Source organism: Clytia hemisphaerica, unplaced genomic scaffold (genome assembly GCF_902728285.1).
Source record: "Clytia hemisphaerica strain Z4C2 unplaced genomic scaffold, Clytia hemisphaerica genome assembly, whole genome shotgun sequence".
Taxonomy (NCBI): Eukaryota; Metazoa; Cnidaria; class Hydrozoa; order Leptothecata; family Clytiidae; genus Clytia; species Clytia hemisphaerica.
Window position 1 is genome coordinate 476,639 of NW_027104054.1, and position 26,288 is coordinate 502,926.

Genomic DNA, 26,288 nt, shown 5'->3' on the forward strand with positions numbered 1-26,288 from the left:
ATCCGATTTTCGGTTTAGCATTTTTAGGTGATTACTACAGAAAATGTAAAAATCTCAGAACTTTGCAATTTCAGAAATTTATTATCAAACAAATTATTGATTATTGTTTGAAAGAAATTGTTCTTACAACAAAGAGCATCTTTTACATCTTTTTGAAACAAAATTTAACTGTTCGCTTTTTGAAATGATCGCAGTGGCGATGTTTTCTAATCCTACATGAAAAGACGAGATACGATACTTATAAATGTGTATAATCTTTCGAAAAAGTTGATCCTTATTTATTGGCCGTTTTAAAATCTACCAGTTTTCTGTAATGTCAAATCGTAAAATGGAAAAGTTTGATGAGCTGACTTTTGATATAAGAAAAAGGTTCCAAGCTAACCATTTCGGTTTCCTTGTTGACAAAGTTGATAGGCTATCTTTAGTGGGTGAATGGTTATCTACTGGTTTGTGGAGCAAGAAACAACTTTACGTTCAAGGTTAGCAGCATATTATAGAGTTAACACGAAGTTAGCATTGTTGTGTACTTGAATCTCTTCGTTTTTGTCTTGCTTCTCAGAGGGATTTATGTCTCTGTATAAAAGTACATAACGAAGCTTTTCTGCCTCAAAGTTCTGCATAGTTCACCAGAAGTTTTCAATAATTATGTGCATATTTTATTGTGTAAAATCCATTTTCTGTCTTTGACGAAAAACCTTGCTTTGGCCAAAGATATAAAAGTTCGTTGATGTTGCGATGATAGGAATGATGTTTTTTAGAAAGTTTAGGGTGGTGGACATTCCAATGACACTCGGTGTGTGTATACACTTTTTTTTATAAGAACCAGTAACATTTTGCTGAGGCTTGACTGTTCTTATTCTTTTTGGCACTTTGAGCCTCAAATTGTTCTTATCATGTTCTTATTTATAGGGTGTTATTGAGGTATTTAAGGCGTTATACCCAATTTTTACTACTTTGACCCCCAAATTGCTTGAAAATGAATAATTTCAGGCTCAGCATTGTTCTTAAATTGTTCTTATTTTTGCGATTTTGAGCCTCATTGCTCTTATTAAAAAGTGTACGCTATTAAAAAGGTTACCCTTTCTTAGAGCTTTGGAGTTTTTGAGCTTTTCTTTAAACAAAATATGTTCCATGGGAGCAGGACATCTGAAATTGAACCTTCCTTATGTTGACTTTTGTTTACGGTGGTAGTCTCAAGGGTAAGTGGGGCAATGCAAGGGGAATCGCGTCTTTCCTTCATCTTCGAGTAGGGGAGCCTTCAGATCGCCTCTGAATACAGTCTCAAAAAATTACTAAGACTTGTTTAGAAAACTTTTACACGTTTTTTTTTATAGGAAAAAACTATATAAGAACATAAGGCTTCGATAGCCAAAATATTAAAAGAATGTGTTAAGAACATTTTAAGGCTTCACGATTCTAAAACACCTGATTTCTTAAGAAAATGGACAAAAATACTCAAAAAATGGTGAAATAAGAACATGTTAAGAACATTTTTAGGCTTAAAACTCAAAAAGTTAAGAACATCCGAAAGCTTCAATAATTTTGGATGGTCTTATTAAAAAAAAACCTTTAATACATATCCCAAGCAAAAATATAAGTTTTTGTGAGCGTTTGAGCTTTGCTGGGATGATTGGCAATTTACAAGTAAAAATGCTCTAAAAATGGCAATCATAATGTTCAGCTATTAGATTCCATGATGGTGGTATTCTTTGTATATTTTTATTAGCCGGTTTAATCACGAATATTCTTATCTAGAGTATACACGTTTTTTTAAAAGAATATCCAAAAATTTTGAAGCCTTCGGATGTTCTTTAACCTTTTGAGTTTTAAGCCTAAAATTTTTCTTAACATGTCCTTATATTCGCCATTTTTTGAGTATTTTTGTCCATTTTCCTATGCCATTCGGTGTTCTAAAGTCCGCAAAACCTTATAATTTTTCTTAACTTGTCCTTAACATTTTGGCCATCGCAGCCCTGTGTTCTTATATAGTTTGTTCTTATCAAAAACGTGTATTCTCATAAAAAAGTGTGTATGTTTTACCACGTGAGCGGACTTCCCTATTCTCAGTCCAATCATCTTTCTCGGTTGCTAAGATATACGCGTGTCGTAATTTGAAACGCATTCTACCATATGATAATTAGAATTGCTTTATGTGTTCGAAAGTTGAAGAAATGTGAAAATGTTGTTGAAAAACATGCTTTAATGGTATGTTTACACGGTCGGTTAAATTTCTTCGTTCTTGTTTTGTGGAGACTCTTCTTATTTTTTCGTGAAGAAAGCCTGTGTCAATATTATAAGAGTGTTGTTTTTATGTGTTTAAATTTTTCAAGAAAAAGTAAATTTCTTGAACAAAATTTGAATCAATTTTAAAAAATTCACATAACTTCATTTTATCGAAAAAGTGTGAATTTCTTTTATTTAGAAAAAATTCTAGTCTGTAAAGTTTTTATTAAAGAAAGAGTGTCTTATATTCTGAGGAAAAATGAAATTGAAATTTAAAAGTTATTAACCACGTCTATAATTTGATGAATCAGCAATTGGAGAGAGAATTTGAACTTGTTCAAATTTCTTAATAACTATTCTAAAAGTTTTTTTGATCGATTTTTGAAGTGATACACATTATCACTATGGACCAGTACATGGAAGAAGTTTATCAGAGTTTTCAAAATGCTGTCATACGCGGTTTGTTGACCATTTTTATTTACTACACGTTTATTTTATAAGAACGGTGAATTTCCATTTTATTTGCAATTTTTAACTTTCCAGGGAAAATCCTAGAATATTTTTACCGTACACGCTTTTTTTGACACTGGTGTAAATCCATTTCATCATGGATACCCGCATGGATATTCTTAACTTTTTTGGGAAAATCATCCTAAAATATTCTTACAGCATTCTTAGGTTAGGATCCTAATTCAGACTAGATTTAACATTTTGAACATACGTCTCAAGCATAAAATGACATTTTTGTGTAAGGAGTGAGCCTTATTTGAGGGTAATTGGCAATTTATAATTGATGAAATTCTTAGCATGAGTAGCCAAATTCCATGATGGTGACATTCTTAGCATTATTCTTAATTTTTTGGCCATTTTCATCATGAACATTCTTATATAAAAAAAGTTATTCTTATAAAAAAGCATGTGTTCTTAGGTTTTCATCCAAGTTATAGCCTAAATTCAACATCCACCACATACTGGATGCAAAAAGATGTCATTTTGAGAAATTTTCGAGCTGTTCTAGCCGTACTGAGAGGAAATTGACACTAAACAGTTAAAAACGCTCTAAAAGATAATGTTATTCTTAGACCATGCTCGCACGTAATGATTCCGTTTCGCTCTAAAAAGAAATGAAGCCATGTTTTTGGTTGGAAGTTGAATGTAACCAGTAGAATTGCTTCATTGGTCAGCCCCGATGACCCTTCAAATCCCTTTTTTCCAGCCGCCGCCGCAACTTAAGAGTTGTTTTTTTATTCCGATTTCCCGATCTCACTTTGATTTCTAAACTTTCTTCCGATCGGGTTGACTTTTTGGGTACTTTTAGCGTGCGTTGTCTTTACAGATCATAATGTGGTGTTTCAAGATGGCGGCTCAAGTGATAAGTCAGTGTAGTTGTACCATATTTCCAGTGTAAATCTTTTGCAAGCTTCAATTTCCGTTATTTATTTTTTTAACTCGGCAAATCAAACACAGGACTTTCATCAAGGGGATTCTCTTTCTACATCTTTTGAAGGTTTAAAGCCGTTTGCTCAAGTTTTTGTTTATGTTGAATTTTCTGATACTTTTTATTGCTGCTTGTTATTAGTTTTTGCAATAAAAAACATATTTTTCTTGTTTGCCTCTAGAGGGGATTGATGGTGTTATAATGTTATTGGAATTCGATAAAGTTTACAAAAGCACAGCTACTGTCTAAATTTGATAACGACTGGATGCAATCGTGCTTTTTTTGGACTTGGACGTGTTTGATAAGGCGAATCGTAAAAAATTGTTTGGTTCCCGCCATTTCTACTTTAAACAGTGGGGGTCGTTCAGTCGGTCGGTCGAAAATATTTTTCTTTTAAGAAGCAGCTACATCTTGTTGAAAGGGAATCCGTGTGGACTGATCCGAATTAAGAAATTGAGAAACCGTGGATAAACTGGTTTTCGGTTTACTCTCCATTAGCATGCGGCTCGCTACTTCGATTTGAAAACTTGTAAACACAGAGCGTGCAGAGGTCGACAGTGGAAATCCAGCAAAGCAGCGGAAAAGCATTCCGACTCTCCAACTCTACCTGCTGACCGTAAATCAGGGTCGGTCAGATGACGGGAACCAAATGATGACATCACATCTCCTATTATTGGACTTGCAAAATTATGACAAATGGTCTTTGGAATTTGATCAATTATATACAGTTCTTGTTGAAATTGATCAAACTATTTTTCACGCAGTTCCGGACGCGTTTTTCTAACCTTTTCTTACCTTGGCGCACGTTTTGACTGAATGATGGAATGGAATGAATGGCGATAACAGTTTATACATATCTCTTATCAGACTTTCAGAAAGTGGACTGCAGAAAGTTATGAAAAATGGTTTCTAGAATTTAATGAATTATACCGTCAAGTTACACAACATGCACACTCTCGTCACAACTTGCACAGTCATAACAAACAGATTCATCTGGTCTTCAATTAACATTGTTTTAAAGTTTAAAAAACACTGCCAGTGCTTGGCACAGAAGAGAGGACTCCCAGTTGAAATTAATTGCTACTCCGCTGCCCTGTTGAATTTATTTATTGTGGTTGTGTGTTTATTCCGCCAAGGCGGTAAAGCGATCGCCCAAATTCATAGACCAATCAAAAGGGAGTTTAAATAAAAACGGGGGAAAATGAGCTTCCCTGCATAGTTATGAATTTTAAGTTTTGCTTTCGATTATCATTTGCGACCAGCAAAGTCTTCAAGATGGTTGTGTGCATGTTGTGTAACTTGACGGTACTAAACTACAAAATTTATTTACGCAGACTGGATGCAAATTATGGTTTTCTGACCTTGCCAAATTTTGGCTTTGACTGAATAGCAGTCAGTTTTTACGTACCTCATTGGCCTTGCAGACAACTGACAAATGGTCTCTGTAATTTGACCAAGTCTACCAAAATACAGTTCCTGTTGAAATGTTAAAAATATGAACTACGTTTTGCAAAGTTTTTGATGCAAATTGTGTTTTTCTGGAGTTTGCGCTTTGTGACTTAAAGTTTGTAGCTTGTTAGTTTAAAGTGTTATTGGAGTTTTATCAAGTAAAACAAAAAGTACAGTTTCTATGTATATTTGATGGATATCTTTATTTTGGTTCTGACGTTTTGGCAATTTTCTTATTTATTTCTAGATAACACTTTTGTCAGATATGGATATTGTCTACATCCAACAGAAAAAATGTATCATAACTGACTGAAATGAAATTAACAAAAAGTTTAATAACACTATGTTTCTCTTTTATTTTATAGTAATGAACTATAGCTTAATTGCTTGATGTCATAGAAACAGTGCTACAGTATACTTTGAGCTTCTCGTGGTGGGGGGGGGGGTAGGAGGAGCTCTCTTCTGTTTGTTGTAAATAATTTTAAATCAAGTTATCAAATGTTTCACATTTTGTACATTATTCAACATTTTTAGTCTACTCTGTTTGAGTGCACGTTTTTTTTATTTTAAGAAACACACTTTAAAGAAACATGAGGCTCAGAATGCCTAAAAAATAAGAAACATGCTGAGGCTGAGAATGAGAAAATAACATTTTTTAACTTGTTTTTTTTAAACCTTCCAATCTTTGCATGAAAAATAGGCTGATTATGTCAAAAAGTTAAGAAACATGCAAGAAACATTTAAGGCTCAAAAAGCTGATTTCTTAAGAAACATTGGGACTGCTTGGTAAAACTAGTTTCTTAAAAAAAAAACGTGTACATCTCTTACATCTGTTAACCCACTTATTAAAGCTATCTAGCTAAGCTCTATTGGCTGACCTTCCAGCCTCGACTGGTTTATTTCGCTCCGGAGGGGAACGGTAATCGTATCCTATTTATTGACGAAGACTAGGTTCCGTTGTCATACACGTTTTTTTAATAAGAACATCCAAAATTTTTTAAGCCTTCGGATGTTCTTAACTTTTTGAGTTTCAAGCCTAAAAATGTTCTTAACTTGTTCTTAACATTTTGGCCATCGAAGCCTTATGTTCTTATATAGTTTGTTCTTAAAAAAACGTGTATTTCATGATGTCATTCATTGGAGTATTCCAATAGTCTACACTACCATCCGCTTTCTGGTGTTTTTTTCGAGGTCAAAAATTTAAGATCATTCACTAAGATTTTCCTTACACTTACTTACTCTCAATATGCTAAATGAAAATAAGAGCATTTTTTAGGCTAGAAAGATTTAAAAAACCCGAAAGATTAAAAAATCTGACTAATAACAAAAAAACATGTAATAAGGTTTTACTATGTTTTTTTAAACATTTATTTGGAAAAATCCCCGGAAAAATCTATATATTTGAAGATTATTGGTACCAAGTTAAGGGTGAAACACGTTTACATCGAAGCAAAAAAAACTGGAAATTTCTGCAATTTTTAGTTTCTTAGAACATACCTTTGAAATCATGACGATACGGTTTTGTCAAATTTTTCCAAGATGAGATGTTGTCTGCAAGACATTGACCTGAAACATAAAAAAGCATTTTTGTGAACAAACTGAGCTTTACTGGGGGATGATAGGTAATCCGTAGTTAAAAATGCTCTAAAACTGGCATTCTTAGGTTCAGATGCCAAATTTGGTGGTTGTTAATGTATTCTTGAATTTGTGTCCCAATTTCTTCATGTATGTCATAATATTCTTATATAAAAAAGCGTGTGTTATTAAGCTCAGTCTCGGCTACAATATAGATTCTTCTAAAAAACGTGTACAGAGAAATATTTACGACTTTTAGCGAGTAATATCCTCCGATAGTCGCGAGAAAGGAAAGCATTCTTCAAACGGCAAACAGATTGAGCTCAAAACCATTTTGATACTCTCAGACCGATTATCTTCTTTTCTCTATACCATCTCAAATTATCTTATTTACTATGTAGAATTTTTCACTGTGAAGTAATTGTCTAAAATAAGTTTGCTATTCGTTTTGTATACAAACTTGCTAGATTTTTTTACGATTTTATATCTGGAAAAATGTTCCATCCAACTGTTCAATCAATGGTGCCTTGTTTTAAATGTCTCGTTAAATTTTCTGAGTGTTTCGGTAAGCCTCTTTTGGGTGGTTTGAGGGTTATTAAGAGACCCTGTTTTGTTTTCCCCTGGATCAAAAAGACAAATCTGACACACAAAGTTGTTTCAAAGCTCATCTAGATATTGAAGTGGATTTCTTTGATGTCAGATGGATGTTGATGTGAAATTTGGAAGTTTTCATTTTCCTTTTGGTTTTCGATAAAAAAATTTTTATTATCACCAATACCAATGAATTGCTTGAAATTTCCACAGGAATACTTCTGTAAATTTTTTTCCAAATCAACTTGAATCGTTACCATATATGAACCTATTATTGGTAGAAGTTTTCACACGAAAGCCTGTTGTTTCATAATGGATGATCGAGCTTTTTTCTCTATTTTTTCTTCTCTTTTTTTTGCAGCACTACAGTTTCTAGCAGGGTTTTCATTTTGGTAAATCTAGATAATTTATTTTTCAAAAGCACCGGCGTTTGGATGCGTTAATTAGAAAAACTGTTAATTCTGTTTGAATAATCGAGTTTTTGCCTTAAGTTTTCATACAGTTCGAATAATTGGGTTTTTTCTCTATTTCTCTTTTCATACAAATACCTGTTAATTCTGTTTGGATAATCGATTTTTTTTCTTTTTCAGCACCAATGGTGGCTGGCGATTCTTCAGATGACGAAACAGACGACGAAGACAATGGAACGCAATGGGGTCGCGTGAAAAAAGATATTATCGTTGGTGAAGAAGAAGGTAAACAAGTTTCCGTACAAAAGCCTCTTCTTTTTGTTTGGGTAACTAAGGAAAAAAGTTGATCGTTAGTGAAGAAAGTGAAAATGTTTCTTTTCAAAAGTCTCTTGTTTTTGTTTGGGTAACTAAGGAAAATATGTGATCTTTAGGGAAAGTGAAAACTTTCTATTCAAAAGTCTCTGGTATTTTTAAATGGTATTAAAAACTTAACTCCAGCAATTTCTGACCTTTTATACAGGTCTCTACAGTCCATCGGCTGCACCTCCATCGCCCACTCAACATGTTCCAGTTTTGGGCGGTCCATTTTCCGCCCTCATTTCAAGTATGTGGCCACAGGAAACACTAGGACAATGTCAGCAGGTCTGTAAACATTTTTTGAATTGTTCTTATACGAAAGGCTCTTGTTTTTGTTAGGGTAATCGAGATTTTATGTATTTGACCCTAGAGTATTTAAATAACTCTAAATACACAGTTCCTTTTCTATGAATACGAGCGCTGCGGCCCTTATTTATTTCACAATAAAATGACTGGAGCTTTAACTATTATTAAATAACAAGATTACCTTACTTCATTTTGTTTCTTTCTTTTCACGTTAGACGGAAGATTCAGGCGTGCACCCGGAATGTGAATACGATGAATTCGGCTCCCGTATAGATAGAAGTAAGACACCTCATTTTCATTTCGACTTTTTTATTTTCCACTGAAATTTGACTATCTCACTTGATTGGGCCTCTTCCTTCCTTCTATTATAATTCTGCTTTGGAAATAACATATTTCCCATAACAGATATCTTATTCAAAACACTAGATAGATAGAGCTTCTCTTCCATGATTGAAGAAAATTAATGCACCATCTTTGATCGTTTTCTGATAATGTTCTTTCATGAGGCCAAAGTTCGGTGCCGGCAATTTGGTCGATCAAGACAAATAACTAACATGGCGCGAACCAAGTAGATGAGAGAAATGTGTCGAACTGTGGTCTCTACTCTGGTCTTCTTTTCGCATAGCCCTAACATTAAACTTAAGACTTACGACCTTAGGATCTCACGATCTAAAAGCTCAAGAATGTTTCAATAAGGCTGAGAATAAAGCCTGGAAGCCACTTAACCCCTCCCAAATCCAATGAACAAAATGGAAGTACTGAAACTGCAATTCCCTTTAAATTCTGAAAAACGTCAGAATACCCGAAATTGCTTGGCGACGATATAGTGTGCTTTATATAGGATATATGTGTTCTTTTTCTCGGAATAACGCTGACTAATTCATAATTTCGTTTTATTTTTCATACAGGTCAAGAGGAGGACACAGAAGAGGACCCCGATCCATTGACGTGTGTGGCGTCAGAGGACCCCACGGCCCGTTTTAAATGGATCGCATATATCGAATCAATACAGAAAGGTGTGGTCGGCGATTTGACCTGGGATAAGGTGAGGAGACATCTTGATCTTATGATGTGTTAAAACATTTCCCTTGTTTTCCCCTCGTAACGGTTATATGTTATTGGTTGAATAAATCTTCACATAAGGTTCTATTGTAGAGAACAGACGTCCATTTGTCAATGTTTTAACGTCTTTTTGCCTATTGAGCACGTGCTTTTGAATTGCAACTAGAACCGCGAGTCTTTGGTATCTTATCCGCCTTTTTTACGCCGTCCCTTATGAGAGAGATGAGAGAGAGATGAACCATCCCATCAGGGGAACTGGCCTAGAAAATAAACTAAAAATATTAGAATATTCTAGGAAATCACTACGCTAGAAATGTTGGTAAAAATAAAATAGTAGCTAAAAATTTCAATTTCAAATATTAAACATATCATACACCAATTACACCATTTAGCACACCATTCCAGACAATTCTATCCAGTGCCATATCATACCAATCAACAATATCAACATTAACTTTTCTTAGAGCTTTATAAATGCCTCGGCCATATGTAAATTCCGGGGCTCCTTTTGGACGACGGAAAAAATCGAGCTTCAGCATAATTTAGGGTCGGGGTGTAAAAGGGGCAGACGTAAAAAGGGACGATAAGGTGGTAATAAATGTCGTGAAATGTTTTTTTATTTTTTGCAGGTCGATCGATCACTTGAACGAACGGACAAACTGAAAGAATTAGTCTATAACGGAATTCCACACAGCATGAGAGTACATGTAAGAAAATGATGATAGACATTCTTTGTTTACGGTAAAAGTAATGTCATTAACACCATATATAGGTTCACTGCATTGACCTTTTACACTGGGCACAGTTTCTCGATCCCGGCTAACCAAATCTTTATGGTCAGAGTTTTTTAAAAGGTGGTACCCAAAATATAGTGCTTTTCAATGCTGGGGGAAAAAAATGTTTAGATGAGAAATTTTATTGAATTACAAATTGACCCACATTGAAAAGTGCTACCGTTAGAGCACCACTTTTCTAAAAAATTCGATCAAAAATGACAGATATAGACTGGTCCAGGGTATATAAAGGTCACTGGTATAACGTAGGAATTTTTAGCCGCCATCATTTAGTGAGATCTCTCCTATCTGTTTTCGTATCACTTAAAGGTTTTATTTTTACATTAGTGTTCCCGTGTCATATCAGACACATATTTCATATCAGGACAGTGTCTATTGTTATATTTTGCAAAAAAGTGCTATTCTTTTCCTCTTTCTGGCCAATCTTGCTCCACATCCGTTTCAATCCAACGTGAAAGAGCTTGCGAATTAAAATTTTAAAACAAAACCTTTAGATTACAAATCATTTCTTCATTATTTTCAGCTATGGCCAAGATTATCAGGTGCTTTGAAGAAGAAACATGAATCAGAAATCTCTTATAGGGTGAGTTGAAAAGTTGACAGAATGTTTTTATATGGTTTTTGCTTTGGGTAATCCGACTCCTTCAATTATTTTCAATCGAGATATTTTAATAACGGAATACATGGTTACATATAAGAACCAGATTATAGAACCAGTGGTTTTGGCTGAAGTTTGGCTTCCATTTTTCAGCTGAAAAAATGTTTTGTTCCTAAGTATTTAATTTTTTCTATATTCAAGAGCTAAATCTGGGTCATTTTTTAATTTAATCATCCACCCTCGAATTGCTGTCAATTTGCTCTTGAAATAAGGTAAGAGTCTCATGCTCTTAAAAGAAAAACAAACGAGTTATGGTTTTTCCTTTCTAGAAAATCGTCAAAAAATCGGAGGACGAGGATTCGCTTATTCTTAGTCAGATCGAGAAAGATTTATGTCGTACCATGCCTAGCAACGCTTGTTTCCAAGACCTCAACAGTATCGGAATCGGGAAACTAAAACGGATTCTGTTATCGGTTGCTTGGTTATATCCCGATATTGGATATTGTCAAGGGATGGGAATGGTAAAAATTTGGGGAAATCGGGAAGAATGAATGTTTTTAACGGTTGTGCTCATTATTGATTATTTTCGATAAGAATAGGGGTTTGTATTTTTTGTGGGACAACTTTTTTGTTGAAAATTATTCTGTAAACAATCAATAACTCGATTTATGTTTTTCAGTCCGCAAGCTCTTATGAATACTTCTCTTCAAAGCTTGAGTAGATTTACGTCCCCTGTTGTTTTACATTTGACTCGTGAATGTTTGACCCGACTATTTTTTGTTCACTTAGTTTTAAATCTTTCATTTTCATTCTGATCATCTTCGCAGATTGCGGCATCTTTATTACTGTTTGTGGAAGAAGAGACGACATTTTGGATCATGGTGGCTATCATTGAAGATCTCCTTCCTTCGTCATATTTCTCCTCCACGCTGATTGGTGTTCAGGTGGGTTACAGGAAATTATCTACATAACCCAAGCGTTGAAATGTAATCGATAGCGGCGGCATTGATCGGAGCTTTATGCTTAATTTAAAAAATACGTGTTTTTTCCTTGATGTAATTAAAGGATCTTTCTACTCTTTTCAAGCTTTTGCGTAATTTGTGGTCTAAGTCTAAGGAATCTCTAAAATATGTTTTCGACGATTTTTTCACTGAACTTCGTTCCTAACTTAGTGTTTTAAAGTCATAAGCAGACTCCCATCAAAACATGTTTCTTGAAAGTCTAAGTTGTTTTATTCACATCTAACAGCCCGATTAACTTTACAGGTTGACCAGAGGGTGTTACGACAGTTAATAGCTAATTACATGCCATCGTTGGATGACGCTATGAAGGAACACGATATAGGTATGATATCAATTAAATTTTTAGTCTTCATTACCTCCTATGTTGCCTCAATCATTTACCGCTAAAATATTTTTCTTTAAAATTTGACTGGATCATGCAAAGCCCCTTATTTCAATTTTTATCGCAGAAAAATTCATTAAGCTCTACCAAATCCATTTGCTTGACAGGTCTGTATAATGTTTCATACTTTCACAGTGCTAGAGTAGTATAGCTTGGTGACTTGACCCTCCTAAAATAAAAAAGTCCAACAGTTTTAAGCCCCTTCGCTTTATAACAAGCTTCGAGTAAAAAAAATGAAGACCTTTTACATAGCGCCTGTCTACTAAACCGCCCCTGGCCGCCACACAATTGATTACATTCACATGGTTAACATTCTTTAAGAAGCTTGACGGTGATTCCATTTTCCATTTAGAAATTTCGTTGATCACTTTACATTGGTTTTTGACAGCCATGGCTAGCGTTCTTCAACACAAGGTACCTATCTATTTACGTTTTATCTGTGTACAAAAGTTGAGTCTTAATAACTTACTGACTTTTCTGGCCTATTATTCATTACTTTATGAAAAAAAAATGTTCCCAATTTAGGAATGTAGTGTTGAGCTGTACTGTGAATACACTGAGCTTCTTGTTTCGGGCAACTCACTCAAACTGAGGCCACCTTTCTTGTTACTTTTCGCAAGCGCTAACGCTGATTTTGAAATGTAATCGTCAATTGTGCAAAATTACTCGAATCTGATTGGTTTAAGGGAGTGCGATTGATTTTTAAATATCATAATTTGTATCCGTCCTTCGGACTCGTGCAAATCTTCTCCTTTGTTACTCGTGATCCTAAACATTACAATTACTAGTATAAATCAGATCCCTACTGAAAGTGCTTTTTATAACTAGGATATTTTCTTTCTTTTCGACATTTAGGTTTTACTACGAGTATGGGATATTTTCTTCTACGAAGGATCAATCGCATTATTTAAACTCACTTTGGGCATGATGAAATATAAGGTAATAATAATTTTTTAATTAGCTAATGAAACAAATACTTTTTAATACATGTTTTTGACTTTAGCCGCCAATTGCCGCGGGGACACTTTTTGTCTCTTTACCACCCTAATCTCGTATCAGTCTTTTTGTCCCCACATAAATACAAACACGTGCGACTACAGTCTAAAAGGTGTATAGCCAATGAAGTATAAGCCCGAAGGGCTAGAAGTCAATCTCCTTGGTAGGATTAGAAGCCAACAAATCCTATCAAAGTTGCGCGGCCTTGAGCGGCTCGCCTGGTTTTTACACAAATGACAGATTGAAACTAAAATTTACCGCTAAATTTCGAAAAAATATCAATCGTAAACAAAGGAATTGCTAGATTCAATCTGTCGTCAAAAATGCTTTTTAAGGCTTTACTTTTTCTTGCCTGAGAAAGGTTAGAGATTGAACTCTAGCCCTTCGGGCTTTAAACTCAATAGCTTTGTTTGTTATTTGTTCTTAGTCAGGTACATTTTGATTTTCACTTTCACTTTTCACATTCACTCTCATGATTTGAGACTCATGTCGTCACATTTGTCGTAACTCTGATTTTTTTCGTAACTCGGGTTTTCAGATCCTCTACTACAGTAATCTCAAAAATCAAATTTTTTCTGTTTTTTTAAGGAGAAAGCGTTGTCATCGTTAGAGAATTCAGCGCAAATCTTCAACCTGTTGTCTGATCTACCTGGCGAAATTACAGATGTAGAACTACTGTTGGAGGTACCAAAAGTTTAGTACTGTGGAGTCTCCATAACTCGAACACGCACGGCGAACACAATGTTTTTTTGGTTTTGGGATTTCGAGTTATAGAGTGAGGCTTATAAGGCATTGTTAAGTGAAGGGACCATATAACTTGTTCGAGTTGTTCGAGTTAAACAGACTCTGCTATAGTTTAATTGATACTTTCCTTGAAATTTTAACAATATTTAGCAACTGTTTGATCTTGGCCAGATAAAGTTAGACGCTTTGAGAATCGGGTTCAAAGGACAGTACCGGTCATAAAAAATTTAACAACCTACAATTGAACACTATACCATCGTATTATGATACAATGACTTACCCACGGGAAATGCAGAATCTGATACCGAGTTAATTTAACTGGTCCAATCAGCATCTAGCCAGTGCCAGTACCTCCATCGTCGTAGACTTACGTTCCCTGGGTAATGAAAAAGCGGTGGTCGTCCTATACAAGCTATTAAAAGTCACTATGATCATTGAAAACGTTTGATTTATAATTTTTTTCTTTTACCATTCCCAGTACTCAGAGAAAGCATCCGCGTCTTTAACAAACATCATTTTGGAAACACATCGCAAGAAACATTACGCTTTTTTATTGGCGGAGGCGAACAACCGACAAGACGCTATCAATAATAACAATCAAGAAGTATGTTGATCATTTTTGTCCTTCTAAAATGTTTTATGTATCAGCCTATCCATTCCCTCTTTCATAAGGTACCGGATGTTTCGAAAAAGTGTACTAATTTGAATTAAGATTGTGAGAAATAAAAAAACGCTGTAAATCTAAACTTTTCAACAACAACTTAAATTTCGAGCTATCAAACTTAAAATTTGCTTCACTTGTTCAAAAGTTATGAAGAAAATCCGAAAAAATTCTCTTTCGAAAAAGCGTAATTTTTGAGATAAAAGAGGGATCAAATTTAGTTTTCTCACAACCTCACTTCAAACTTTTACACTTATTTTGAAACACCTGGTATATTGGAAGAAAAGCGACCGTAAAAGGTAAAGATTCAGCTACGGGGGGTTCAATCCCTAGCCGGGTCATAACAAAGGGTTATGGACATGTTTTTTTTTTACTGTACCAAAATGCCGATTTTCAACCAACCCGGTTCAAATCGGCACTAACAGAGACAGCTGAACCCTTTCTTATCGTTATTCAAAAATAAGAAAATAGATTAGTTGCTCTGTCATACTTTTTGTCCGATCTTAATAGCTTTTATGGAAGTTAAGATATCGCTTGTTGAATCCGGAGTATTTCAGGATGAAAAAAATCATAGTCTATTTCGGATTTATAAAGTCGGCTCTATATTTGGCTTTTGTCGTGTCCAATTTATATACGAAACTTATATCAGGGTGTAGCTAAAGGGTTGAATTTTCACATCGACCTCTTTTTTTTGGAAAAAACCGGAGGAAAATGGGATCAAATTGATCATTTTTGAAATCTAGGTGCTAATTCTAATCGTATATATCTTCCTGACAAGTCTATCTATCGGGGAAGTGATTTGAGATTTTTGTTTAGTTGAAAGAAAGGAACGAACTAAAGAAAACGGGAATTGTTAAAATGAGTGAAAAATGATTAAAAAAGTCGTGATGATTGTTTTGATCATAACTCACTCCGGCCTTTTAAAAAATTACTCCTCAGGCTATCTTATGATTTTAGGCTACCTCAGGCTGCCTCAGGAATGCATAGAAACCTCCTCAGGACCGAATAATGAGTCATGGAGTGAGATATGATCCAAAACACTCCATGATTAATTAATCCTGAAATACTCCGAATTTTGAAGTTTCAAATAGCTCATTTTAAAGCCCTTCCCAAATTTCAATACATATCAAAATTTTGGGAAAATTCATCATGCGAATGACGAAATAATTAAAATAAAGTGATTTTCACGATTTTCGAAAACCTGATTTTGGTACAGTAAAAAAAAAACATGTCCTTATGCCTCTCTCTTTAATGCTCGGCAATTTCAGAGAAGGTTCAAGGGAGGTAGTTGATTAATCCAGGGATAAAGAGTGGCGCCCTCATCTACCTACCAGACTTAATTACTACATGGAAAGAATATCCATTTGGGCAATATGCCAATTCGAATGTATAACTATAATAGAAGGTCTACGAAAGATTCTTTCCCTTTTTACAAAAAGTACTTATTTTTGATTTGGAATTTTTTTTGCTTCTTTCTTTCAGATCTTACGTCGCACAGCGCGTCCAAGTAAGCGAACGTGGGTCAATACGATGTACAACATTGGACAACATGTGTACCTAAATAACCTCTTGTGTGGTACTGGTAGAAGTAAGACAATTAACTACTATCTCTTTATAGGTTTCAGAGAGATATTGCTTTGTTACAAAATTGTTTCCACTATGGAAGCAAACGTTTGATTTATATTAGGTCATTTCACGGTCGAAGTTAATCATGGGTAATCAGGACTGATTGCGCCCCTATAACGGCGTTGGTTAAACGCCAAGACGTAGAAAACTTTAGAGCAACAGAAAGTCTTCAGAGGGTGGTGGTCCTGTTTACCCATGATTCCATGATTCGAACGTGAAATGGCCTATAAGGAAAATTAAGGAAAATTAAATTCGAACGTTCTCTTCTATAATGATGGATTTTCATCTAACCGTTACGAAACTTCGCCTGACCTAACAAACGTCTTTACGAAACCTAATTTTTTGACAAATGTTTTTTGAAAGTCTTGTTCCTATCTACGAACTTCACAAACTTGCAAGCATTTCTTTGAAAAGGTAATACTAGATTGGTCCTTTTGCCTTTGACCCCTTACCGAAAGGTTGTGGGCGGAACTAAAATTGACCTTCCTAACGAGGTCACCTTTCCCGTTGCTTTGCCCTAGGGAACAGGCCGTTGGGTTGATCTTTTGAAAAAGGTTTGGAGGGGGGGGGGGTAAAATTTCAGTCATAAAACGTCTAAAAACGTTTCCTTGTCTTATGTGTAAAATTCGATGGGTAGGTATAAAAAGTATAACTTGTTTAAAAAAGAAAGTTTTGGATTTTCTTCAACGTTTAGGTAACATGATGCACCTACCGATGAAAGCAAAGAACGTGTCACAAACAGAAACCATCATCGAACTTCGTGAATCTATACTTCTCATCGCAAGACATTTTGATTTCCGTGGCACGAAGACTGTAAGTGGTGAAAATGTCATTCAGGAGTTGTATGAAGAAGCTTAGTTTCCTATAATCAAGGTCGACATATTTGAGATTTTTGAAAAATTTAACGTTTTCAGAATTTTTAAAGTTTGGGCGAGAATGTCGATTTTAGCATTTACATTTTATATCATTGGATATTTAATTTTAGAGGGTATCATTGGAACAATTTTAAGTTTTTGAATTCTAATTGTAGGGGGGGTTGGTACTCTGGGAGAAAATCCATAAAATGGGGTCAATATTAAGTGATCTTGCCTACAATTAAGCACAAAAGAGTACCCTAGAGAGACTAGATTTATTCAAATTTATTGGTTTATGTATTTTTCCATCATATAGGAGTTATTACCAGACTATTCACGTGACGCAAACGCGAACGATTATGATAATTTCATGAATTCCGTAAAGTAAGTATATACTACTTTCCTTCCGTCTAAGATTTCCGCCTCAGTGAAGTATGTACATAGACTTTGACGTCTCAAATTTCTACATAATTTACTAGAATCTCCCTACCCCCCCCCCCCCCCCCCCCCCCCCCGACCCCCAATCGGCCTAACAATCTACACAGTTAAAATAGAGCTAAGAAAGACTTCTATTTATTTTAGGGTTGTGAAATTTTATTTTAAAGCTTTTTACCATTTAAGATACAAAATCCCGTACGTAATGTATGATATCATTTTCTAATCGACAGACTAAAACACCGGCGTGCGAAAGCATTGATCGACTTTGAACGACACGAAGATGACGAACTCGGCTTCCGTAAAAATGACCTTATAACTGTAAGTTTACAAAGCCAGTTTTTCGAACTGTAGGTAATCTCATATCCCATCCGACCGCATTGCTCCGTTTGCTTTAAGTGTACACTCTTCTCTAGTTGCTACCATGTGGATAGAAACCATGTCAACGTAAATTAGATTGGTTCCCTTGAGAGTGGTTTCCACTAGGTAGCAAAAAGAGTGAACACTTAAATTGAATGGACTTTAATTTTTCTGAGTGGAGATCAACATGGTTGTCCATCCTAGAAGAGATAGGATTGATCTCTATTTTACCTTTTCAATTCGTTAGATTGTGTGGTTGTACCCTTGAAGGTATTTCAATCTCTATTTTCCATCCGTTAGATCGTGTCCCAAAAAGACGAGCATTGTTGGATCGGTGAATTGAACGGTCTTCGTGGATGGTTTCCCGCCAAATTCGTACAGATATTGGATGAACGAAGCAAAGAGGTTAGTTTTTTGTATGGCACAGTAGTGTAGTGGGTATCGTTCTTGACTGCCGTCATGGTTCGATTTCCACTCGGTGCTGTGATTCGATATGTACGGGTTGCAAAATTATATCAGTGCAGTCAAAACATGTGATTACTCGAAAAAGTTCACGTGATTTTATTCCCGTGTTACTTGCTTTACAACTTACAGCTGATAACTTTATAACTTGATAAAGAAGCCTTTAGAACGCTTGTTTCCTTGTGTAGTCGTGACGTGGTTCTCCTATCACACGATGGTTATTACAAACAAATAGATGGGTTAGCAATGGGGAGCCCTCCAGCTCCGCTGTTGGCAAACGGTTGGCTTAGCAAATTCGATCAAACTATCAAAGGCGACGCCAAGTTATTTACGAGATACATGGATGATATTTTGAGAGAAATCGACCATCGCAGTACAAATGATAAGTTAAACGAGATTAACAACATCCATCCTTCACTTCAATTTACGATTGAAAGAGAGAATGATATGTCTTTACCATTTCTTGACATGTTAATCAAACGTAACGGAACAAAACTTTCGTCAGAATGGTATACGAAACCGACAGATACAGGGCTTACCATGAATTATAACGCACTGGCCCCGACCAAGTACAAAAGGTCAGTCGTGTCAGGCTTAGTTCATAGAATACGTGCAGTTCATGGAAAAGTTTCCACGACAGTCTGGAAAAGGCCAAGACCATGCTTCGAAACAATCAATATCCAACGCAGTTCTTCGAACCAATAATATCTAGAACTTTGTCTAACATAATTCGAAACGGTAAAAACGAGGAAGATGACAAGAATGACGAAGAAGACAAAGTGGATGAGAAAATGGTTTTTTATCGAATATCGCGGTAAAGTGTCGGATAGCTTTGAAAGTTCGCTAAAGAAATTGAAAGTTCCGTGTAAAATCATTTTTACCTCGAAAAAACTTAAAATGGATTTACCAAGTCTGAAACCTCCAGTTGAAAAGTGTTTCAAAAGTCGCGTGGTTTATAAAATTTGTTGTTCACGATGCCAATCGTGCTATGTCGGTCAAACGATCCGTCATTTAATCACACGACTTAAAGAACACAAAAGATCTGGCCCCGTGGGGAATCATTTTAAGGATTGTGGTATCGAGCTATCAATTGAGAACGTATCAATTCTTTGTACTACGTCACGTTCAACATTTTATTTAATGGCCCTTGAGGCATTAATGATTAATGAGCATAAGCCATCTCTTAATACAAAAGACGAGTATAGAAGTAGGGCTTTGGTAATTAAAATTTAATTCCCAAAACGCTACGTCTATACTCCCTGAGCGATTTATATACTTGTATGTATTTTTTCTAATTTTTCCTTTTATTTTCTGTATCAATTCAATTTTGCTTATTCATTTATAGTGTCTTATGTGTATGTAGTGAAGGGATGCGTTGCATTATTTTGAAATTTACCTTATATAATTTTTAAATCTATATAACTGTTTTAACTGTTTTTATTCTTTTAGACCTGATGATGGATAAATATATCCGAAATATATCGTAAAAATAAATATTGATTGTTGTTGGTACCAGTTTATCACAATATTACAAATTGCCACAATGTTTCTTCCGTATAGATAACTTTATTAGTGTCAATAAACCAGCCGAGGCTGGAAAGTCAGCCAATATAGCTAGATTATTAGTTGGATAGCTTGTAAAGAAGTTAAGTAGCTGCGATGGAAGGAAGGACTAGATGCATAAAGAATCAAGCGAAATTGGAAAATTTTAAGAGCTAACAACCACAATTTGCTAAAAAATGTTTGTCCAGGTTACTCAAAACTCCTAGTTGGGGGGGGGGTTCACGTTTGGCGGAGGAGCGGAATCGGCCCTTTTTTCGGACGGAGTGGCAGAATTTGGCGAAAATTTAGACGGAATTACGGAAATTGGGTTCTCTGACGGAGACGGAAAATCAGACAATTTTAGTGCGGAAAAACGGAATTTAGCAAAAAAAATGCGGAATTTCGGAATTGGTAAAAGATATTCAAAATTTGCGGAATTTTCGACGAAAATATTGAATTTCAAAGGAATTTTCGGTGACGGAATTTTGGTTCAATTTAAGACGGTTTGACGGAAATTGGAGAAAAAATTGGCGGAATTGCGGAATCGGGTACACCCTGAACCCCCCCCTAGTAGTTAGATTGAGTAGAAAATGAACATTCCGTATGTTGAGCATTTAAATTCGACTTTTAACATTTTTGAAGATAAAGTAAAAATCTAGGGACAAATTACAATGTTAGATATGTCCTGTTATAAACCTGTTCAAAGATTTTATCAAAAAATCAAATAGACGAATCATTTACATTTATAAATACAAGTAGTTTTCTTTTTGAATAATAGTTTATTAAATTTATTCCAATAGCATGTTTACAATAACCAAGCAAAACAAAACAATGCAATACGAAATGGTAAATGGACAAGTAGATAGCACTTATGATATCATTTTGATCACAACGCGTACAATCTTAAAATTATGTAATATTGCCGCCTTTATTGGTACCTTTTAACCCTTTCCGGACGCATGGGCCACTGGGTGGCCCATGAATCGTGTTCCTATATGACGCACGGGCCACCAGCTGGCCCATAGCTTTGTAAAAGATTTTAACATTTTTGGCGCCAAAATACAATAACATGGTTTTAAATAATGATTTTGAGATAAATTTCCAATAACCTGCAAAAAACCGCTTTTCGATATCTTGTTTACAACTAGAATTATAAATTTTCAATATTTGTTGTAAATTTACTCAGGCTAAATCTGTAAGGGAAAAATTGCTCAAAAATTTGGACAAAACATCACTCTACTCAGATTCTTGGAAAGCTTTTGACATGAAATTGTTTTTACCCGGTCAGTAATTCAATTCTCTAAATCATATTCAAAGTTCAAGGCGTATAGCAAATGCCTTTTACTCTATTTTTTTATTCAAAGTCAAAAATTTTACCTTTCCGAAAAAAAATCTGCCGATTTTTCGGTCACGTGACCAGGTGTCAGCCATATTTCAATTTTTTTTTTTGATACTTCAAAACCCCTATTACATGTGAAAAAAATGAGGTATTACTTATCGTGATATCTTTTATCAATCACTTTCTATTGCAATTTTAGTGAAGCTAGTCAAAAATCAAATTTTTGTTTGCGTCATATAGCCGTGAAATCATGCGTCCGGAAAGGGTTAAAGTTATGTATGTACACATTTTCTTTTTTATAAGCAACCAGGTTGCTAAGGTCAAATCAAATATTTTCGGGGTATCTCTATTCTAACAAATGGAAATGGTGTTATTCGCCCTGAAATGCATTTTAAAGGTATTATAAAAAAATTTCTTGAAAGGCTAAGCAACCTAGCAAAACTTTGTGAAAAAAGTTTTGATTTTTATTAAATTTCCAAACTTTGTGAAAAATGTTTTGATCTTTATTAAATTTCTAAACCAGGTATAATTTTTGTATATCTGACCAAATTCTAATAACACTTTGTCACAATTCTTCAGGTGCTCCTACTAGAAATTCACACTCTAGAAATTGTATAACTGGCTGCCATTAACAATTAAGCTAGTCACATACTCCAGAAAAACACAATTTGCCTCAAAAACTTTGCGAAAAGTAGTTCAGTCCCTATAAAATTTCAACAGAAACTGTATTTTAGTAAGGTAGGTTACCCTTTTATGGACACCCCCTATTATAGACAAACCCTTCTAAAATATTACAATGCACGTAGTGTTCATATTATATCATGATAATTTGTATAAAAATTTTATTTTTTTATTTTTGATATAAAATAAGTAAAAAATTAAAAATCAGACAGAAAATGTCGAAAAAAAAAATTGACATTATAAACTTTAAAATAATGCACTTGTGGATCTGTATTGTCTTTTAACAGCATCAAAGTAATTTATTTGACTAATGATTGGTGATGAAATTATGGTAAAATAGTGTTTCAAATGGGCGGGTCCACCCATTCTCTATGTTTGTTACCTATTATGAACAGGTGGGTGTTTCCAACCAAAAAAGCCCAAAACATGCGCCAAGGTCACAAAACACAATCTGCGTCCAGATATGTGAACAATAAAAAAATAATATGTGATGGTCGTCATTTTATCCAGTGTTCTGGCGGCAATCAAATACATGTTCCATTCGCGTCAAAAATCTTCATAAAATAGAGTTGTCAGTCGGTCGGTAGTAAATCTAGTCAGGTTTTTTGGAAAATGGTTTCAAAGTATAGTTTTTAATATCGCTCGCTTGATGAAAAATTCTGACAATTTTCTGACTCCTCCAGCATTTTTGTCTGCCAAGTTGGTTGGATTGGTTGGTCGACGCAAACAGCCTGCGCGAACAGAACATATTTTTGATGGGTCTCCCTCTGCTGTTGTTGTAGCTAAACACGCCAGTGCAGTATGGATTCCACAAAATCTCGCGCCGAAGATATTTTTCCGTACAGCAAGCCTCACGCCAAGCAAAATTTCTTTTGTACCAGCATTCAATTTTTCAATAAGGGTGCAAGATGGGAAAAGAGGCGCATGCGCCAACATATAAAAATCAATGGATTATGGAGTCATTCACGCCGAGCTGGAATTATTACTTTACACCAACTGAAAATCAAACAATCTTTGTAAGTACCCTTAAACCAATGCGTCAAAAACGTTTCAGTTGTATACGTTAGTTACACGAAATCCATACTGGCAAATACATCCAAGTCCAAAAACATGATTGCATCCTGTCTTTATCAAATTTAGACAGTAGCTGTACTTTTTTATACTTTACCATATTCCAATAACATTACAACATGATCAATTCCACCTACAGCTAGAGGCAAACAGGAAAAATATGTTTATTTATTATGCAAAAAGCAGAAATTCTTAAAACCAAAAAACTTGAGCAAATTGCTAAACCTTCAACAAATATAAAAAAGAATCCCCTTGATGAAAATCATGTGTTTGATTTGCCAAGTTTCAAAGTCATTATAAAAAAGATATGACAGAAATTGAAGCTTCAACATTCATTTACTTCCTGCATTTACACTGAAAACACTGAGCCGTTTAAACCGCCATCTTGAAACGACATCTATGTTTTCTAAAAACAACACACGCTAAAAGTACACTAAAAGTTAACCCGATCGGATATAAACTTTAGAAATCGGGGAAACACAGCTTACGCAATGAGCATATCGGGGTAACATGTTTTTTTCACTTTTGGTCTGATGATGATGGGGAAAAAGCCTATTTGAATAATCAGCTGTTGGCTGACTAATAAATTCGAACCAATCAGAAATAAATGTCATATAACAAGCACATAAAAATTTCGAGTAAAAGTGTGATTTGCCTTCAAACTTTGATTTTGCAACCTGTGTATTGGCAAATGAATAAACCTTCAACCGGGCCAAACAATGATCCGATAAACTGTGTCAGTATCGCAAACTGACAGGTAGTATGACGCCATAGCGAAGACGGTTCTTAAGATACGACTCCTGGACCGCTCAAAACAGGACCAGAAATTCTCTGTAAAAGAAAAGCCAGTCGTTAACATCAGTTTTGTATAAATTTTTGATAAAGTAAATTGTTTTTCACGTCTACTTGCTCTATTAATCATCCAAAACTTGAATTCATACTTTGACCACTACAAGTCATTAGAATCGTTAGGTGAAGAATAGGTTTATAGTTTATTACAACACCTCTCATTTTCTTCTTCCTCTCTTTCAGTATTCGTCAGCTGGGGATGACACTGTGACGGAAACCATCTGTGATCTCGTTCGGGGAAGGTACGTTGTTGAAAGTCTAGCTGTTATTTCGACTGCAAAAGCCTGCACTTTGATAAGAAATAATATCAACATCAGCTTTTTCATTTAACACGTTGGCAGGGCTTAAAAATTTCTAGAGTTAGATATTATACCTACAGTTGACGCTCTCTAATTCGATTTTCAAGGGGAATTGGATTTTCATCAAATCGTATCAACGTCGTTAATGAGAAATCCTTGTTGATGTTGACTTTCAATATTATTGAATAATGAAGTGCATCGAACAGTAGAACGTCGAATTAGAGAGCGTCGACTGTAGTTTTTAAATAAATATGCTTTTTGACCGGTGACGAATTAATAGTTAGCCGTCATCGTTCACCGGGACCCAAATATACCCCTTGAAAAATATCACAAAGTGACAATTAACTTTTTTTTCAGATTATATCACGCTATGAAACGAATCTTCGATCACGGATTTCGTCATTCTGTCTTTGGCAATAAACATCCATGGCATTTTGTTGAAGCAGTAAGAGATTTCTCTTTTCTCAGAAAATTCTTAAAAAATGATCTTTTGTGATTATCCAAAAGATGAACCATGTCCTTGCGTCAGAGTGCATCTCTTGTTTTTTTTCTTGATCTTGTCTTTTTGGTAAAGCCTCCATTTTCTTATAAGAATGGTTGTGACTAAAAGTAAATACTCTCCATTTATTAATCTTGAATCCCCACCCAACCAAATCCCCCATTGGTTTATTATTCATGGTAACCAACTGTCGTGTTTTAATTTCTCTCAGCTTTTTATGTACAATAGATTTAATTTTGATTTTCGCTTTGTAATTTTTCTCAGGCCAGCAAAGAAGAAGTAATCAAAGATTATCAATCCGTTTACTCTCGTTTAGTCCTCTGTAAAACATTCAAGTAAGTCATTTATACTAAACACTTGAAGAACTACGCATCGTCTCTTCCATCTTCTATGTTTGAGTATCTTGACATGAAGGTCCTACCAACATCGAGTTTGTTCTATCTCATTTAACAGATTAAAACAATGAACAATTTTATACTTTGTCTTTGACACTGAGTGGGCTTGTTTTCGTCAGGGAGGGAGTTAAAAATTACGATTCAAATATTAGACTGAAAAGTGTTACGAGTATCAAATTCTACTAGTATGATTTTATCTTTATTTTTAGACTTGACGAAGATGGTAAAGTCTTAGGACCAGAAGAACTTCTATATAGGGTATTAAATTCTTTGCTTTTAATTCTTTCCTTATTCGTCTCTTTGATGGATAGCCGTTTTTTAAAAAGCCTAAACTCGAAAAGTTTATAAACTCTCTTAAAAAGACCATGGTATTTCCATGTCCGTCTTGACCCCGGATCTAATTTTTAGACTAAGGTTGGACTGGCCTAACTGTGTTTTTATGAACAAGTTGTGATATGCATGCACATGTCGCACTTTTTTCTGGGTGTTAATAAAAAACTACGACAAGTTATCAATAGATCTCTTTTGAGCCTAATAAGGCCCCCCTAAAAACACACACATCTCATTTTTGTAGGCAGTACAAGCAATCAATTCAAGTCACGATGAAGCAAAAGCTGACTTAGATGTCAAGGTTTGTTTTAAAGTTAACACATATTATTTATAAGGTTTATATTAGGTTTACGTAGTATTCTAGCTCATTTTCTAAATAGTTTGATCTGATCATCCCTGATATTATTGGGTCAAAGGCTGTCGTTTCCCATGATTCCCACTGATTCCCATGGTGTTTTAGGCTTTTGTATTTACTACCTTGGAGTCTCCATAACGGGACACACGGGACACGTGAAACATTTTTTCGAATTAAGGAAATTTGGTGATTAAGGAAGGAGGTTACGGAGTAAGGTTTAAAAGGCATTATTAACTTAAGGAACCATAAATCTTGTTTGGGGACATTCGAGTTATAGAGGTTCGAGCTGAAACGACTCAATTGTATCTTAATTCTGCACTTCAAATTTAACTCATATATTTCAATTTCTTTTTCATTTTAGCTGAGGTCACTGATTTGCTACGGTCTGAAGTAAGTCAATAAACAAATTTCAAATTTCTTTCGGTAGAGGTTGCTGCCTCTGAAAGAAAGAAACGACTTTTCTTTTAAATTTCGTTTGAGCCATTGAAGCCTTTGTCAACGTTTTGATAGATTACGGAAAGCTCTTACATATGTTATTTTAACAGTCCCAGTGATTTTGGCGATATAGGGTAGGCCTCAGCCT

At 35.0% G+C, this 26,288-nt stretch overlaps 1 protein-coding gene across 1 annotated transcript in view; it reads left to right on the plus strand.

Annotated features, from left to right (window-relative positions):
* Positions 1–26,288, plus strand: part of LOC136811994 (small G protein signaling modulator 3-like) — a 32,119-nt gene that overhangs the window by 3,865 nt on the left and 1,966 nt on the right. Inside the window, exons 2-25 of the mRNA XM_067068599.1 lie at positions 7,867–7,971; positions 8,207–8,328; positions 8,565–8,628; positions 9,258–9,394; positions 10,041–10,118; positions 10,729–10,788; positions 11,133–11,324; positions 11,631–11,747; positions 12,069–12,147; positions 12,560–12,621; positions 13,063–13,146; positions 13,792–13,887; positions 14,426–14,551; positions 16,091–16,196; positions 16,929–17,047; positions 17,405–17,472; positions 17,757–17,844; positions 18,184–18,288; positions 24,011–24,069; positions 24,484–24,571; positions 24,890–24,960; positions 25,230–25,278; positions 25,595–25,651; positions 26,067–26,095. Of these exons, the coding sequence (XP_066924700.1) occupies positions 7,867–7,971; positions 8,207–8,328; positions 8,565–8,628; positions 9,258–9,394; positions 10,041–10,118; positions 10,729–10,788; positions 11,133–11,324; positions 11,631–11,747; positions 12,069–12,147; positions 12,560–12,621; positions 13,063–13,146; positions 13,792–13,887; positions 14,426–14,551; positions 16,091–16,196; positions 16,929–17,047; positions 17,405–17,472; positions 17,757–17,844; positions 18,184–18,288; positions 24,011–24,069; positions 24,484–24,571; positions 24,890–24,960; positions 25,230–25,278; positions 25,595–25,651; positions 26,067–26,095 (2,161 nt within the window). The remainder of the gene's footprint in view (positions 1–7,866; positions 7,972–8,206; positions 8,329–8,564; positions 8,629–9,257; positions 9,395–10,040; positions 10,119–10,728; positions 10,789–11,132; positions 11,325–11,630; positions 11,748–12,068; positions 12,148–12,559; positions 12,622–13,062; positions 13,147–13,791; positions 13,888–14,425; positions 14,552–16,090; positions 16,197–16,928; positions 17,048–17,404; positions 17,473–17,756; positions 17,845–18,183; positions 18,289–24,010; positions 24,070–24,483; positions 24,572–24,889; positions 24,961–25,229; positions 25,279–25,594; positions 25,652–26,066; positions 26,096–26,288) is intronic.